The sequence below is a fragment of the Taurulus bubalis genome (genome assembly GCF_910589615.1).
Source record: "Taurulus bubalis genome assembly, chromosome: 4".
NCBI classification, from domain to species: Eukaryota; Metazoa; Chordata; class Actinopteri; order Perciformes; family Cottidae; genus Taurulus; species Taurulus bubalis.
In genome coordinates, this window is record NC_136592.1 from 19,387,117 (window position 1) to 19,406,642 (window position 19,526).

A 19,526-nucleotide genomic window follows, 5' to 3' on the forward strand; every position below is an offset into this window, starting at 1 on the left:
TTGGCTGTTGGGTATTTGATATCAAAATAGTTAATAAGTCATTAATAAACAACAAAATGAATTTGTAATTATGAATGATAATAAAGAATTAATAAAAGGGGCTTAATGTTTCTGGTCTGCAGGTGTAAATGTTAGTGCGTTGTTGATAGGTAAATGTAGGTCCAAATGTCCTGCAGCTCTTTTCCAGAAAGTCAGAAGTCAAATAATCCACGAGAGAGGTCTTCCTGATTAGTTCAAGCTAAAGTAACAAATCAGGTGTCATGCTGGGTGAGGAATGAACACGGCAACCCAAAAGAAGTTCTTTAAAATGGGTTATAGGTGATCTAATTGCAACCTGCAACTTCTTTATAAAACCATATTAGAAAACAGTCCTCACATAAGTTAAAACATCAGCAGCCAAGGATGAGGAAATACATAAATAGTATAACTATAAATCATAGTTAAACCTAATGCATAAATAAATACATCTAATTGGTTTTAAGAGGGAAATGTTCAGTCAACGTTGTGTGACGTCATTGCTGCCTCAGCCAACCAGATCGCTCTGTATTTGCAGTCCGGTGGCGGTGGGAGGAATATTTTAACAGTGGTTTAAATAGCGAAGCAGCCTCGAGCCGAGATGTCAGGATGAAGATGTCAGGAAAGCGTTACACACAATGTTTGATCTGAAGACTGACACGTAGCGGACTAACACTGCAGAGGACGTGCCGCTGGGACATTTGGATGGCGGAAAGATTTCGGAGCGAAACGCGAAATCAATAATTAATGTAAGTAGGATTGCTGCAGTGTACTGTAATCGGACGTTAGTTGAATAATGTTGTACCACAAATAATGCATATCGCATAATAGCATATATATATATATATTCAGTATTTGGTCAGTAAAGGCTTGAACGTCGGTTTTCCGTGAAATCATGTGCCGCTGTTTGAATGGAGCTCCGCTGCAGAGCCTCACCCCGTGTGCAGATGTTTACATGTCGCCTCACAGGCCACACGTGATACTACAATCACAACCGCATGTCGGTCTCGTGTATTATTCAGCTTCAACAGAGGCGTCTTCATGTCAACATAAACACATGTCGTTCTATTTATGTTGCCTATTTATAGAAGATATGGTCAGACATAATTAGGAACGAAAAAAAAAGATCTTCGATTGCCCTTGAAGCCATTTGGTTGTTAGTGATCCCAAATGTCAGACTGCTGCTCCAGTCACATGTAATTAATTGGAAACATGTTCACATCATCTGTCTGTAAATCATTCAGCTTCTCGGTTAACTCTGTCCGCCTCTCTGTTCACATGTGATGATCTCTGTCTGCTGTAGTAAGTGTGACATTGACTAACTTGTAATATAGAAGCCTCTGTGAGGTTTGAGTGTTGCTGCTCTCTCGCCTCAGAAATAACAAGGTTCCCTTCCTATTGTAGTACAATACTGAAATAGCATTACGTTGAATGTATGCGTTGTCTCGTGATTGGCTATTACATAATGGAGAAGCTTTGTGATTGGCTGGACGACTGGGCAAGGCTTTGGTTGTGTGTGTGTGTGTGTGTGTGTGTGTGTGTGTGTGTGTGTGTGTGTGTGTGTGTGTGTGTGTGTGTGTGTACACACGTGGTCTATGTTGACAGTGATATCAGATCTATGACATGTCCATGAATGAGTGCATGTGTGTGTTTGTGAGACAAATAAAATGAAGACCAAGAGGTCAAAAATTATGTAATCATTGTGAAGAAGTCCCAGTTCTTGAGTAATGCAGTTTAGAGATTAAAGGGTCAATGTACCCAAATGTCAAAACAGCAAACATAAATCATTTCACTGCTGTGGTATTTAACCACGCAGGTACCTTTTTATTAATAGCATTGACAAACATTGTATATTCCAAAAACAGTGTCTTGGTTATGGTGGATAACCAAGACTTCAGTGTGAACAATTATTTGGAACTACTTGATACTGTACACTTTACTGTAGAAAATGAATATAAGAAAATCAAAGCTATTTGCATAGCTATCACTTAACTGATGTTTTAGTATATGTGATTGATTGACATTTTTGTAAACCGTAAATACGTCTTTAAACATACTTTGATGTGATGTAAGCAGAGGTACCAAGTCTGGACACAGTGTATTCATTGGTTTAATAGAAGTGTTGTAGTGGTTTGTGTTGTGTTGTGTAGCTGTGGGTCTGAACAAGTCTGGTGTCCATATTAAGTGGCACACTCTGATGTACAACAGAATAATGCTGGGTCATTAGTGAGAAATTAAAAGTAATTGATGGGTGTTAACAAATCATTTTTGTCCTTCGAATGTTCTCACATGGTCTGCCAAAATATAGAGCCATCTGTCTCCTCTGCACGCTGTGATAGTGTGTGTGTGTGTGTGTGTGTGTGTGTGTGTGTGTGTGTGTGTGTGTGTGTGTGTGTGTGTGTGTGTGTGTGTGTGTGTGTGTGTGTGTGTGTGTGTGTGTTGGGCTGGTTGTATTGGAGACCTGTATCTGAGTCAGCACAAACAGTTGGCATGTGGAGATTTGGAGGGACAGTTTGTTATGGAGATAAGACAGTGATGTCACATACTATCTATACATTTGTCCTTTTTCCGATATTTAAGATTTGTGTTTACATACATCCCACCCTCCCAATTACCTTTTAACATTACTAACTACCCATTTGTCCAGAGTGCTCCTACTTCCACTTTATTTCCCTTTCCTTCAGAATGTCACTCTTTTTTTTATTATCATATTCCTACCTTTTCATCCTCTCTTTCTGCCTTTTTATCTGCCTTTCTTTCTTTTTTCTTTCTTTCTTTCTCTCTTTCTTTCTTAGTCTTTATGTCCTCACTTTTCATTCTTCCTTCTTAGTGCTTTGTTTCCTTTTTCCTTCGAATGGGTTCCATCCAACTCATTTAGCAAATTCTGATGTGGCACATTAGCAATGCTTTGACCCTTGTTTGAAGCTTCAGTAACACTAACAGCTGGCAGTTTGCTGAATAAATAATGTGGCATGATCAGGCACATCATTGATTCTGTTGCATTGCACAACAGTTGAAAATTGCTTTAGATATTTTGCAATGTAGTTGCTCCCATATGACGAATAGCTGGTGTAAAATGTATCCAACATATACATTGTAAATAATTACATATATCTCTTATATTTAAGTATTTGTATGACAAAAATAATTATTGACTTATTTATTAAGTATAAACAGTACTATAGATTTCTCCTGGACGCTGAATGTATTTTATATTACTCTTCTCTCTCTCTCTCTCTCTCTCTGATCACCAAAACAACAACCACTCATCTTGCAGCTCAGTGAATGCATTTCCCAGTCTGTGTCACTCTCCAGGGCCATGTTTGGCATTCTAGACAGAGACCATTAGAGGCTGTGGATCAGAGAGACTGGCACAGCACCACATGCTTACTGTTGTCCCAGATCGAGTGCATTTGCATTACAAAAACGTACAAACCATCTTTTTTTTATTTTTAGGAAAAGCCAAATGTTTTCCCATCGATGCACCCACATACCAATCACAAACATCACGCTTAGCAACGCCACAAGAATACTGCCACTGTTTATGGTTTCAGCTAAGACTGCAAGGTTGGCTGGTGTGTGTGTGGGCAGGTATTGGATCAATAATGCATTTTAATGTGGCAGGAAGGCCTTACACGAAACACCTCATCTGTTATGAGTTTGATCTCTGACAGTCAATAGGTTCATTGAAGGTGATTTGTCCTGCCTGAGTGTGTTGCTGTGCAAATGTAGATAACACCTAATTTAATGGACATTATCTGTGTGAAAGTAATCAACCAAAACTCTCCCTCTTTCCTTCTCTGTCTGTCTCCAGTTGCAGACCATGAACTATGTGGGTCAGTTGGCGGGCCAGGTTTTTGTGCAGGTCAAGGAGCTTTACAGAGGACTCAACCCTGCAACACTGTCTGGATGTATAGATGTCATCGTGGTCCAGCAGCCCGATGGCTCCCTGCAGTGCTCCCCCTTCCACGTACGCTTTGGCAAGATGGGTGTGCTACGATCTCGTGAAAAAGTGGTGAGATTATAGTGTGCTGCCTCCCTCACACTTTCTTTCACTCACCTTCTTGTTTTTTGCATCTGCATGTCCAATGTAGTTTTGTCAAGGACTGTTACTCTACTACACAACAGCATAAAAGCAAAGGCAAATAACAAATGTGTAGATACTTTTCATGACAAATTCACCCATTGCACATGACATTTTATGTTTAACGCAGTAATGTATTTCAGCAGGCCAGAAACCATATTGTACTAGCTGAAAATCAAACAGTAATGCATTACAATGCTGCATTACAGTGGGTGACAGTACATCACTCCCAGCACTGAGTACTGTATGTATGCATTTTTATATCTTCGCCGGTGAGTTAAAAGTGGCACATACAAAAGTATAGTAGTTGCTATCTGCGGGATGAGATGGACTACATATTTACAGAACTAACAGTTTCTGAATATGTCGACTCAAAAACCTGAACTTACGTATTTCTTTTCATGTCATTGAGGTTTAAAGCATGTTCATTTTAAGGATTATTATTCCCTCCTGTAGGTGGACATAGAAATTAATGGAGAGCCAGCAAGTTTGCAGATGAAGCTGGGAGAGAATGGAGAGGCCTTCTTCGTCGAAGAAACTGAGAACACAAGGGTGAGTAATAATTGACAGAGTCATTACTCCGAGTCAGTTAACACAAACAAATATAGGATGGAACATAACTCTCTGAAATCTAGGCCGGACGTGCAGGCTGAGCTCAAATAAACTAAAAAGTGCTTGAATTTGATTGGTAGAGAATACATTCAATGCTTGCCCACTTGCATTGTGGTAATTCTGATTTCATCACTTATTGATGAATCTGCAAATATCATTCATATCTGCAAATCTGCAAATATCATCATCAGGCAGCATAATTGTGCCAACAAATCCATTTTATGAGACCACATAGTAATTTATACTGCTTTGCAGCATCATTTAATTATTCAAGATGCCACACGGTGAATGCTTCAATGTATTCCACAGACAAATAAACCTGATCCATTAAAACCCTGCTGTGAAAGTGCAGGTTTTAAAACCCTGCTGTGAAAGTGCAGGTTTTAAGCACCAACTTCATTCTCTCTTCAAGCAACACAGTACAGTGAGACAAGCAAACAATAATAACATTACAAAGTGTAAGGACCAGGGAGGAAGTGTAGGGATGGAAGAGAAAGCAAGAGAAGAAACATAGAAAAGATTGAAGAAACAAATCAAGAAATTTACCAATCTGAATCTGTAATCTGTGAAAAACAGATACTAGCAGAACGATGGATGACTTTACCAGGCAAATGACACATGGTCTATTTTTGAAATTTTGGGAAACAACTTTACGATCTGAGATTCTGTTTGTACAAAAGTAGATAAAGACTTTAGCACATAATCTGAAATATAAGATGAAGAACAAGAGGGAGCAAGAGCTTCTTTCTCCTTTTGGCATTATTGTTCATATCAGACAACAACTGAACTACATCTTGTTACATAATGTTTCCTATGCATTGCTAAAAGTAGTTCGGTAGCCACCGTGGATATTTTTCCCAATGACCTGCACTGCTGTTATCAGCACCTGAGGTCAGGGTTCAGTCCTGCACAAAACAAAAAAAAATTATGCATTTGCAGCACTATATGGAATGGTATAGTATGAAGTATGCACACAGAAAACAAAGTAACTCATTCATCCCTTCATTCTTCAATGTGAATGGTATATTGGTTGTGTATGAGCAGATATGATAAAAGTACAAACATCCAATCCATATCAAAGTCTTTGGCCACTGAAATCAACTCAAATCTTCAAAAGTAGAAGTTATCAGTTAAACTAGAATTACACAGGATATGGTAAACTGTTCAAAAAACAATACCATTTACCCATTTAAATAGCTTTCTCTGAAACAGTAATATATCATGTTACATGGAAGCATGTGCAGCACAAATAGAAATACATCAGAAACTAATCTGACCTGGGAACATTTAGTTTTGTGTTGACAACTGACTCTGTAAAATGATAGGCGAGGATTCATGGGAAGTTGGAGGGTCAGGGGCAAGAGGGGGAGCGCTGCTGTGAAGGAAACACGAATCAGTGGTGAGCATGATTAGAGTTGGCTATATTTCCCAGTTAGGAATTAAGAGGAATAATTCGTAATCTGAGAAAATCAAATTCTTAATCTAAGGAATTACATTGCTCTAATTCTGCTATCACGATTTACTGTCTCTGTCAAAGTTTGGGAGTACTTCTCCAACAGTCGTCCCATGGGTGCTCTTTTGAGTATGTCTTGCAACAATATTGTAATGCCTCAATCCTCAATGGATGGGAAAATAAAGTATGTTAATTTAATTCAAACAAACATTGAGAATGATTCTCTTTGGCCATGTCCCTCTCATTGTTTGGACCCTCTGTCAAGATCCTTGGCCTAACTTTTACTCCACAGAGCGGAAAACTACCAGAGGGCTATTTCTAGCTCTGCCAAATTCACCTTCCCTGTAGTCGGTTGCCCACGGACTGGGCTAGGCAGTCATAGAAACGTTACTGTACAGGACTAAAGCACAGATAAACACATAAACGTGCACCAGATGAAATACTGTCAGATATGGCAGCTTGAGGAGTGCATAGTATGTTCTGTTTCAGTATCAGGGTTTTTGCTCTGTCAGTTATTGTCTCATCGGTTTGAATAGAAAAAGATCAACAACATTTTTAAGGAACTTTTTGCCATCCAGCCAAATCTTATATACCTCCTCTACCACACCTCACTCTACTCTCCCTCTATGTTCCTTCGGGGGTAAAGATAAATATGAGGATTTGTTGCGGCTTGTGTATTCAATCCTACACAGGAGAGATACATGTTAATGTTCCAACAGAAATGAACCTTTAGATTAAAAGTTCAGGAATGTTCTCTGAATCTCTGAATGCGTTGTCCACATTATGTAATTTATCTCAGTGTGGTTCTCTAATAATAATAGTATTTACACCATGTCATCTATTTTTGCAGTATAAACAGAAGTATTAACAAATGCTGTATTATGCTGTATGCTTTATGGGCAATGTGGATTTGTCAGAAAATATATAATTCATACATGTCACATTATTCCTTGATGCAGTTATATTACGTTTTTTGCAGAAAACCATATTAATAGAAATAACTTGTCTAATTTTGATAGGAAGAGTTATGTTAATAGTTTAGTTAAAAGATTGAGAATGAAGTATCGAAAAACATTTAAATGAATGCTCTGAGCAGATGAGCTGTGACCTGGCATAGTGCCCATCTTGAGCTCTGTCCCTTTCTCTGGACCGTGTCACGACGCATGCACTGGGAGGCATGTGGCAGTCTGCACTCTTTGGATCATCTCTTTAACGGTCTCTCTCTGTCTCTTTATGTCCTATTTTGGTGAGACTGTGAATCTGTGTGATTTCACTAATCTGAGCTCAAACCCAAATTCCCAACAGATTGTCTAAAGATATGATATACATATGTGTATAACATACATATGCTGACAATATTTTTTAGCCAAGCAGCACCAGCATGTTTACATTTGTAAACTCGACTATAAGTTTACTCGACTATATCTTTGTAGTTTTTTTTTTTTTTTTAGCAAATACGCTTGATTTCAGTTTGATTAGAAAGTTAATCATGATTTTTGACCATATCAATGACCTTGTATGATAATGTCAATTTCTATGTTGACAGGAAATAGTTCCGTCCTACCTAGCAACGTCACCCATCATGTCAACGGGGGCGGAGTTAATGGAGTCCCAGTTAGGCAGGCGCAGTTCTCGTCATCATGGTAGGCCTTGTTGAAAAAAAGAAATTTGGGCATTCGTGTGTGGGCTTTTTTAACAGTTTTTGTGCCACTCTATCACATCACATAGACATCATGCCCTGCGGCTCACTTCCTGTCCAAAGCCTAGGACCGCAGCAAAGTGATGGCGGGATGATCAAGAAGAGGAAAAAGAGAAGGAGGAAGACACGACCAGAGGCAGGAGGAGGAGGAGGAGGAGGGAGGAGAGAGGAGAGCGGGGAAGAGTTCTCGGAGGACCAAGATATGTTTACTATTGACTTGAGCTCAGATGAGGACAGAGAGGGTGACAACAGGTGTGTATGTGTGTGTGTACAAGTGACAGATTGTTTGATTGTGACCATTAAGAGTTTGAAAAGACCTTCCCTCTATGTAATTTTATTGGTATGTTTTATTGTGTGTGTGTGTGTATGTGTGTGTGTGTGTGTGTGTGTGTGTGTGTGTGTGTGTGTGTGTGTTAGAGAGCGAGCGAGAGAGAGTAAGAAGGACAGACAGACAGAAATTATTAAATGCCAGTAACATTCTTTCATTAATGTGGTCTACAAGTTCAACCTTCATCAACAGTCTGTTTGTGAAGTAGATGAATCACTGCCAAGTTATTTTATATCTTTCAGGCATGAATGATGTTCGTGGTTGTTTCAGCAATCTAAAAAACGGCATGTGCATTTGCACCGCATGAATCAGCAAATTTGAACAAAAAAAACCTGAGGACATTCTGTTAATGCTCAAATTGGAATTTGTCCATTTATAGCGGTGCCGCTCTCTGGGTTGGAATGGAGACGCTTCAAGGCCAGACCGAAATATCTCAACAGTTATTGGATTGATGCCATAGAATTTGTACAAACAATCATGTCCCCTTTAAGATTAGTTATAATGACTTTGACCATACCCTCACTCATTATCTAGCGCCATCACCAGGTCCAATATCATGTTAATGACAAGATTTTGGATTACAAGATACCTGTAAAAGTAATGATGTTCCAGCTATATTTCGTGAATCCTCTTCTGTCTCAATTCAGTGAAATCATTTTGATGGCTCAAAGGAAATGCTGAGGGAAGGTCGAGAATGTATGTAATGGGTGAGTCGTGTGTGAAGCCCTTTGAAAACCAGCTCTGTTTGTGGAAGGCGCTCCAGGGAGTCGTTCCCACAGTGTGGCTTTTTTTTATAGGAAGTCAACCACATGTTAAAATGGGAAAATTCCCAAAACATTTAAAGACATGAAAAAGTGTGTCTTCCTAATGTCATGCTAAATACTGTACTATGTGTGGTTACAGTCAAACAGACTGCAAAAGTAGTTTTCCAAAATAAGGATGAGATAAACAGACTGTTCTACATTTTAATAAACATAAACAAAACCACTGTTTTACTTTATTTGGACTTGCTGAGACACCATATATTTATATTGTATGGTGTGTGCACAGGCTGTGAAGTAATGTGTGTATGCATATAAGTGACATCTCCCTGCATGTGTGTGTTTGTGTTCAGACCTGTGTATGGTGATCAGGGGTCTACAGCCAACGCGCACACACACCACAGCACGGATTGGATCCGTTCACAGAGGTATTACTTTGACACAAAACACATCGAGATACACACTTTATGATAAAATTGTCTTCATATCCTCCATTCAGTTTGTTGTGTTCTGTTCATATTGTACAAAGCATTTTGAGTTGATAGTAATCATGACTCACTGTCTCTCACTGTCTCTTTCTGTCTCTTCATCTTTTTTCTCTGTGTGTGTTGTGTCTCTCTATGTCTTCTTATCTTTCTGTAGTCACGTGATTAAGGACTCTCTCTCCATCCTTCCACCCTGTGGTCTGTCTATCTCTTGTCCTCAGAAGACTTCTCACTTCTCCACCCCTGTTAGGTATCACTTACAATTTTATCCTCTCTGAATACTGGAAATAATGTATTTAAAAATAAAAAAAAGCTCACCATTTGCAGGAAACAGATACAGTATTAGAAAATTATTAAACCTGCATTGTATATTAGGATTTCTGTCATAGTTTATGTAAGTATTTTTTTTAAACTTTATTGTGTATGTTGGAGGTACTTTATCTGTTAAAATATGGAGTACAAATGGATAAAATCAAGTATTTCTCACTTTCCCAGCAGCCCCGACAATTCTCGGTCGTCAACACCAAAGAGCGACTCAGAACTAATTAATCCAAACAAAGACAACCCTGAAATGTTGTGGACCTGGGGGGAGCTGCCACAAGCTGCTCAGGTATTCACACACAGCAGAAAGCACCTCAGCATGCTTACTTATTTCCTTCAGATTTCAAAACCATATGCATGTTGTATTGGTTCTACACATTAGTATTGTAAATATTTCACTGCCATTAAAGAAAAAGTTTTATATTTTTGGGAAAGCCTGTTAGCTAAGATTAGCATAAAGACAGGAAACTGCTAGCACAACGGTCTACTTACCAGCACTTAAGTAGAAGCTTAGAAAGCTTATTGTTTAACATTAATAATTGAATTAGCAGTTGCCAGCAGAGATTCCAGAAGGTTATTCTTGACCAGGAAATAGTCCATCAACCATAAAACCATAAAATGAAAAAAAAAGTAAGTTTCACGCTGTTGTTTTTGTACAAGTTAAACAAACAAGATATAATATGTTTATTAGTGAGTTTTAGAGTTGCTGGTAGGTGGATTTTTTTTACCAATGGACATTGAACATATTTTGTAACAAGCTTCATCTCCCTCTCTCTCTTTCACAGCCGTCCTTCTTGAGTTCCCACCAGAAGCAGGAACCTCTCACTGCAGTCTCCATCCCAGTGTCTGCCAGCACTCACTTCAGAGCCATCAGTGATACCGGACCCCCCTCCTTCACTCTCTATGCTCCCCAGCCAGGGGAGACTACTGCTCATGACGAGGACAAGGACACGGAAGACGGCAAACATGGAGCCGTGGTGGGACTACCCGCTAAGACTGAGGACAGAGCTGGAGGTGAGCATGGTAGCTCTATGGGAGGGAAACAGGATGTTAATGTGCACAGTATTCTCTACAATTTCATAGAATGACATTACAGCCTAAAATATTAAAACAATTATGTAACTGTGTTTTTACTCACCACCTTTCATGTATTGCTAACATCTCTCTGTCATACACTTGCACATTAGTGACCTCTAGTGGGTTTTTTCCCCATGTTTTGCAAATGTGATTTCTGAACGAATCACCTGAGATATGTTAGCATTACCATGGATGAATCATAAATAACTAAAACAGCCCAATTGTAAACTAAGTGATTGTAGAACGTTAACCTCACGTATCAGTATATCCTGGTGACCCATGAGCTTGTTTTTATGCATCAATTGATTCTTTACTCGCTGGTTTCTGTAGTGAGAGAGGTGGATATTGTTGGGCCATCGTGTCCAGAGATGGAGGGTCTAGCAGCCTGCTCAGTGTCTCCCAGGATGCTCCTTGATTATCTTGATGAAGGTGGAAATAGAGGAAGTCCCATTAGAAGAACAGATTCGCCATCTAAGAGGAAAGGTATGATGCTCTATCTTAAGCAACTAGAACAAACGTTTGCTATGGAGTGAGACATGTTTTACACAATTGTTGAAAAGAGGACACAAGTCTGTCTATGAGGAGAAAGTGAGAAGGGAACCCCAAAAAGACTTTCTTGAACATAAAGTGTCTATATGCTTCCTTATCATACTACTGATGATGTGTATTATTGTCTCTTATTAGAAAAGAGAAGCCAACACCTTGGTGCTGATGGCATATACCTGGACGACATTACACAGCTGGAGCCTGAAGTAGCTGCTCTGTACTTCCCTAAAAGGTTCAGTAACGAGCATTTACATACGTAACATGTTTGTGCATGTTTGCTTTATATGAGTGCAAAACATATGCAATCCAAATACACACCTTCAAACACCTACAAAGGGCTTTCATGCGGTGTAATTTACCCTCTGATGGTCACCATGGAGGTCTTGTCTTAGACTTTTTGACAATATTTGTGATATATGGCTATAGTTAACCATCACTGCATTATATTACATTACATTTATGTAGTTGGCGCTTTTATCCAAAGTGACTTACAATGATTACATTCAAACACGTGGGTACGAGAAGAAAAAGAAGTGCAAGATTCATGAAAGTTCATCAGCTTTATCAAATATGCTGATCTACTTCTAGTGCTACATTTAGAAACAATAAGAAATAGAGAAAGAGTTTTTAGTTTGAGTTTTTTATGGGTCATGGTGCAGCCTGAATAGATTAATTTTCAGGCTGTGACTTACTGTAAATACTTGCAATAATTCATTATTACAGTTAAATAATTGTGGTCCCCATAGTTAGCTGACATTACAGTTGTTGCTTTTTATAACTGTTAAGTTACTTTAAGGCACTTTAGGCTGGTGTTTATTTGACCTCCACCATCACAACAATATTTTTTAGAGACGTCTGTGCTTCTCTCTTTCCTCAGTGACGGATTCAATAGCTCAATGAGAGTGGACTCCGAGATGATGATGATGATGGGAGTGCGGAGCGCTAACCAGTCCCCACAGTCAGTGGGTAGCAGTGGGATGGACAGTGGCGTAGACAGCTTGTCTGACCAAGTAGGGGACCTGCCTCATGTTGCCATATCTTTGTGCGGAGGACTCACGGACAACAGCGAGATCACAAGAGGTAGGAGTGTGGATGTGTAAGGAGGCAATGACACAAGGTTGCAGCGCTATTCAATTTTAACGTTTTTCCTCTTCTTCGTGTTTAAACACACTGTCAATCTGTGTATGTTCTTGCCTCTATATGTACCTTGTGTGTTTGTGTGTGTTTCATGCCACAGAGCAGTTCCAGGAGAGGGCAATTTCCTACCAGCAGTTCTCTGAAAACCCTTCTATTATCGATGACCCGAACCTGGTGGTCATGATAGGAAGCAAGTATGTACTGCTGATGAACTGTGATTCTCATTAAAACTGGCATCATGCTACAATACTAATTTAGCTTTCAAAGGAATAGTTACATATTTTGGGAAATCTGCTTATTTTATTTCTTGCCTGATGGAAGATGAAAGGATCAAAACCTCTCTCAGACCTGTAGAGATGTAAATATGAAGTTAGCACCAGTACTGGTGAGCATAGTTAGCACAAAGACTGGACAAGAGGATATATATGTAAATATATATATATGTATGTATATGTATGCCAGCTGTCTTTGTCAGGTCTCACTCGGGTGTAAAGAAGCGCTTATAGTGCCCTCTGTTGTCTATTGCAGGTACTACAACTGGAACACGGCGGCTCCTGTCATGTTGGCCATGCAGGTCTATCAGAAACCCCTGCCACAGGTAAGACCACCACAGTAATACATACATATTTACTTTCATTTGTTCCCAGTTGATTGTATGTTTTATGTTATGAGTTTATGGATTCAGTGGTGGCGGAAGTTCTCATATATATTTAACTTGAATGAACTAGTTGTATTACCAAAATGTACTTAAAGTATCAAACGTAAAAGTAATCATATTGCACAAAATGGACCCTCTCAGATTTATATTATTATACGGTATATTATATAACTGTATTATTGTTACTGATCAAATACTGTGTAAGCAGCATTTTCATACTGTAGTACTTTTCACACTATTGGGTAGTTTAGTCTATAAAATGTATCTTTTTTGTAATCATTTGTCTTTAAAATCTAAATCTGCTAAATTACTAGTCACTACAGCTGTCAGATAAATGCAATGGACTAAAATAGTTCTCTCACTAAGTAGCTGTTTAAAGTACTGTAGTACAACGTAGAAAAGCTCAAGTAAAGTACAAATGCCTCGAATTGTAATAATGCCCAGTACAGTTACATTCAACCATGTTTTTATACACTATTATATGGTACACAAATTTGTTTTCATCTATCATATAAAAGTGAGTAAAAAGTAATGTTCAAAAACTGTTATGCTGCATTTTGTGAACCATGGTATGTTGCACTCTTTGGGTTGCAGTGGAAAAGAGGGCAGCATCCCGAAAGTTATGTAGTTATTTGTCGTTGCTGCTCCATGACCATTTGTCAGTACCGCTCAAATCTGCCTTGTGTCACAGTTTCTGCCGTGTGTGGAGCTCTTTTCATCACAGTAAATGAAGAGTTGTTTTATCCTGACCAAGGCCTCGAGCCACAATTCCTTTCCATTCTGTGATGTCCTCTTTCTTTTTATTGTGGTGATAAAATGAAATGCTTGGGGTTACAACATTCCTGTCCTTCAGGGTAAAATATACAGTATATAATTATTATTTGGAATTTCTAAAGAACTATATTTTGTTTTTAAACTATTTCAATTTGATTATATTATCATTAATTTGTTGGGTAGTGTCCCCCAACTTCCTGCATCACTTTCTCCTGTGCACTCCCAGCATTTTGCAATTATTAATCATTAATAACTCTCCTTAATCTGATGTGTCAGTTCAGTGTTGTCAATTGCCAGTGTCCATGTCTTTATTTCATGAAAAAGTAAAGCAAATGCTACCAGATGATGTGTGTTCACATTGGTTTCTGGCTGCCATATTAATACAAATTCTAACTTTTCAGATATTGTTGTACAATACAAATTATTTGATTATTTACACTTACTACAGTGGACGAAGCTGACAGCATTCTTATGGATACTAAGACAGGGAAGCTCACATCAAAGCTGCTCGTCTTATACCAAAGTGAAATATGGCTTTAAATCTGTTTTCCTAACACTTTAATAATATCATGTCTTTATCCCCCTCTAATTTGTTTCTATTTTATTTACACATTTTCTGTCTCCTAACATCCATGCAATGTTTGTGTGTACCAAGTGTTGGTGTTTGAGTTACGTGTTTTCTGCTTTTGGCCTCTTCTCATACTGCCTCCCTGGTCTGTTTGGCGCTTCCCAAACTGTATGAAGTTTTCTTGCTTTGTGTTGGTCAAGGCATGTCTTCGTCTGTCTGTTTGTTTTTTGCCATCAGTTTTCACCACCGGCAACCACGTCTCTATTTTTCCTTGTGGTGTGTCTTGGTGCATTTTCCCCACTGATCCAGTCACAATCTTCAGTCTTTTCCTTTCAGGTTTTACTTTGAAACCCTTTCTCTTTGTTTCTGTGCCATTGAAAATCCACCATTATTTGCCTTCATTTTGGTGAATTAGTTGGAGTTGTGTGTGATTTTCATTAATGATCTTTTGATTTGTGTATGGGTTTACCTATGTTTTGTGCTTCACTTTATTTTGAGTTTTTTCTATCAGTTTTGAGTTACATTTTCAGTCAGTTTTGAGTTGTATGTGCATGGTTGTCTCCAGGCCTCAGTGGAGAACATCATGAAGGAGAAGATGCCAAAGAAAGGAGGACGCTGGTGGTTCTCATGGAGGAGCCGTAACAGCGACTCAAAATCAGTAAGTGCATCAATAATCACATTATTAGTGAGCTTTTGTCTTTAGTGTCTGCACAGTAAAGAGTGTCAGATAGGAGAAATGAAAGAGACAAAGACTGGGAGCCTCACATGTTTCAGTTGATTAATTAAACCACTTGTGATCTTTGACATTTGTGCACTTCAGGAATCAGTGACAGATGCAGGAGGAGACAGTGGAGAGAACTCACTCACTATGCCGTCAGAAAACAGGTAACTTCAGAATTTTTTTTTTTTTCTCACTCACTTAATTCACTATAATTCTCTCTCAACACTCCCATTTGCAACAGTTTTCAAAGTTCCACCAAGTCGGTTGTCTTTGATTTTTCAGGATGAAGGATGAATCATCCTCTAGTGATGAAGACCACAGATCGTCCAATCAGGCGCCAGGATCTTGCCAGTCAGAGCTCCTTCTGAGTTCTGTCAGCGTCTGCTATAAAAAGACTCTTCGGCTCACCTCGGAGCAACTAGTATGTATTATTACTGTTGGTTTTATTAACCTTGATGAGGAAAAAACATGCAGACAGTCAGTCCATGGCAGTTATGTAGTAATGTATTACATATTTCACACTATGATAAAGCAAGAATGTGGACAAAGTTACCTGTTACTTAGATAACACGCATGGATATGTTATCTCCCCTTGGAGCAGTCTCTCGATCACAAAATGGTCACAATGGATGGAAACATATGGCTTTATGGATTATAGTCTCTATCACTGCAAACACTGGAATGAAAGATTACACCTTACCTGGTGTATACAATGAGTCTAACACTGAATACCTTTTGTACCTTTCTTCTTTCAATCTGTGGTGTGTGTGTGTTTACAGGCTAGCCTGCAGCTGAAGGAAGGTCCTAATGATGTGGTGTTCAGTGTGACCACTCAGTATCAGGGCACCTGTCGTTGCCATGGCACAATCTATCTTTGGAGCTGGGATGACAAGATAGTCATCTCGGATATAGACGGTACCATCACCAGGTAAGAGAAAGCAATATATAGACATAGTCTCGCTGTCACTGGTATTGGCCAATGGGAGATTAACAAACCAGGCTCGAACAGAAGGCCTGTTCAGTTTCAACTTTTCATAAGTAAATGTGTGGCACTACAAAGATTTGGTTTTGGTGATTAGTCTCTTCAAGTGTGTCTGTATTGATCCCGCTGTAGGTCCGACACCTTGGGTCACATCCTCCCCACACTGGGTAAAGACTGGACCCACCAGGGTATCGCACGGCTCTACCACAAAGTCAGCCAGTGAGTGCTACTTTACAATTTGCGCACCGTGTCCAGAGTGCAGTTTGTAAAGCAAAGGCTCTCTGGCTAAATCATATTACATTATTCCTTAAGTTCATGGGTCGGTAACCTTTTTAAATATAAGGAGACATTTTTCTAATTGTATGAGAGGGCACTCAACATCCAAATACTCTCTTGCACAGTTATTGCTTGTGTGCCATTGGTGAAGTTACTGCTGGCCAATTGTGTCAAAGCGTTGCTACAGTTGCCTACCCTTGGTTTAACTCATTGTTTACTTTTTTTAACTGAAATATATGTAATGACATCATTGTAATTATTCCTTATTTAAATATGAGTGCACAGCTAAGTATAAGCTCTCTCTTTGTGTGCCTCTCTCTGTCACAGGAATGGATATAAATTCATGTACTGCTCAGCGAGGGCCATTGGCATGGCTGATATGACACGAGGCTACCTGCACTGGGTCAATGAGAGGGGTACCATGCTGCCAATCGGCCCGGTTCTGCTCAGTCCCAGCAGTCTTTTTTCTGCCTTGCACAGGTCAGATACACACCACATTTACAAAAATGCTACACTGGAGTATTCAGAATTCATATGGCCTTGGAGCCAACTGAAAATATTTAACAGTATTGAATAAAGGTTACTTTAAATTGGTATTTATCAATAATATTTTTTTACCAAAAACAGCTACACTGTAATGACACAATACATTGTTTTTATATTGTTGAAGCAATATATATGTATATATATATATATACATATGTATATATATATATATATACATATATATATATATATATATACATATATATATGTATATATATACATATATATATGTATATATATACATATATATATGTATATATATATATATATATATATATATATATATATATATATATATATATATATATATATATATATACATATTAGGGATTTTCATGCTGTAAAATGTGTTTGATGTCGTGCCATGTCATGTAGGGAGGTGATTGAGAAGAAACCAGAGAGGTTTAAGATTGAGTGTCTCACAGACATAAAGCAGCTGTTCTACCCCAACACTGAACCTTTCTACGCTGCTTTTGGCAACAGAGCTACGGTGAGACTGCTGCACATGAATAGACACAAGCATGTACTTTCTCTGTATCGTGTTGGTGCCTCTTACTTTTGGTAGTGATGCTGATTGTTTGTTTATGTGTGATTTTAGGATGTATATTCCTATAAGGAGGTGGGCGTTCCTCTGAACAGGATTTTCACTGTCAATCCCAAGGGAGAGCTGATACAGGAGCATGCCAAAACCAATATTTCCTCGTAAGCTATATTCTCTGTTTCATTTGATTTACATCCATTAGATCTGACTCTGGACACATGTGTGTACAGATGTTTGACGTCTGAATTATGCTTAAAGTCTTAAACATATCTGTGTCTCCCTCTCAGCTTTGGGCTTCTGTGCGAGATGGTTGACCATGACTTCCCGGTCCTAGCTCGAGACGAGGAAACAGACGTGCCGTGCTCTGACACTTTTGATCAGGTCAACTACTGGCGCGAACAACTTCCTGATGGCCCCAACCAGGAAGAAGAGAAAGACCCACTGCCACTTGAGACAAGCTGAGAAGACCCCATCAAATCCGTCATTGAGGATGTTGCGTACAAGACTGTGGTCAGTGGTTTCGTGACTCATCGTGAAGTCGGCAGCCCGGATTCAGGGAGAAGGTGTTGATTATTTTAAAATCAAAAATGTATCCTAGAACTTTATCTGAAAAATGAATGAACCCCTGGCTCGCACAAGGATCAAAGACTTTACTTAAGATGAGTTACAGCAACTACTGATTCAGAGAAAATGAATGTGTTTTCAACATCCCACATAGACAAACCACCTTGCCATCAATGAACAGAGAGAACACAAGCAGACTTAAGAGTTCTTTACAAATAAGTCTGAGTTTTTTTTTTATAGAGAAAAGAACAAAAAATCGCTGCTGAATTTCTACACTTGCTTGTGAGTGAGGCTAACTGATGACTTTGCCTGAGGAGTGCTCCACACAGATATAAGGACTCACATATCACATATTTTAAAGTGCTCTGATGTGCTCAATAACACACACAAACACATACACAAACACATACGCCTCCATAAATATTGTCAGGGCAGTATAGACAATGCACAACATTGAAAAACTAAACTATCCCTCGCTGCATGTTTTTCAGCTTCCTAAGAGATTCCTTTGACTGTTTCCTCTTCTCTCCATCGTCCCACACCACTCTTCATTTGTACTGGTGGATTGAAAAACACACAATCACATACACCATCTCACTGTTTGTGAGTTTTGGCATTATTATTTTGCACCATTATGGCTTGCATAGTCTGGTATCATTATTGGGTCATCCCTTCTCGTATCACCTTCAAATTCAATGTACAAATAATAATAAGAGTTAATCTAATAAACAACTGTGCTAAATTGACCTAAGTACTCACCATGTAAATTAGATAAGAAATTATTTTGCAGACATTTTCCTGTCCTGAGATTCTACACCAGCAGCACTTCAAGATTACCCGCACAACTGGCATGTACAATTCAGCTGTTAGAATCTCAAACCTGTTGGGGCATCAGTCATTTTACTTGTTTAAGTAAGAATACTCTCAATTATACTCATCATATGCAATATATTCACCAATTTGTAAGAGGAGACTGAGAATCTTGGTTTTACCTGGTCCAGGTATGTAGCTGTAGTAATCGTTTCTGACCTCAAGTGCAATAGTGTATCTATTGCACTTGAGGTCAGAAACGATTACTTTCCTCCATAAGCACCACGAGACATACATTACATTAAAGCCATACAAAACATGCAAAAATAGCACAAATAGTGTATCCAATCATCTTTCTGTGCCAAACTCCTTTGCAGGTCCAGCTCAATGTGTGTGTGGTCATCTGACCGTGCTACTGTGAAAGATGTGGCTCTGGCACATTTACTCGTGTTCAGTGACAATACACAAGATAAACACAGAACAATGCAAATAACTTTCGTCTGTGTTCTTTTTTATACATGCAAATAAGTTAACTCCAGTGATATGCTAGAATATAGACTATAAATCA

The 19,526-nt window shown here is 38.8% G+C and overlaps 1 protein-coding gene across 1 annotated transcript; it reads left to right on the forward strand.

Annotated features, from left to right (window-relative positions):
- The first annotated feature begins 3,835 nt into the window (after positions 1–3,835).
- lpin1a (lipin 1a) lies at positions 3,836–18,306 on the forward strand. Its single transcript, XM_079216697.1, has 23 exons — positions 3,836–4,030; positions 4,556–4,651; positions 7,711–7,807; positions 7,893–8,115; positions 9,306–9,380; positions 9,595–9,687; positions 9,933–10,047; positions 10,544–10,772; positions 11,166–11,318; positions 11,520–11,613; positions 12,259–12,461; positions 12,619–12,712; positions 13,047–13,116; positions 14,606–14,686; positions 15,084–15,176; positions 15,339–15,403; positions 15,522–15,660; positions 16,019–16,167; positions 16,354–16,440; positions 16,825–16,977; positions 17,419–17,533; positions 17,642–17,745; positions 17,872–18,306. The coding sequence occupies exons 1-23, from the start codon at positions 3,839–3,841 to the stop codon at positions 18,044–18,046; spliced, it is 2,895 nt and encodes a 964-aa protein (XP_079072823.1). The 5' UTR covers positions 3,836–3,838; the 3' UTR covers positions 18,047–18,306.
- Positions 18,307–19,526: the final 1,220 nt, after the last annotated feature.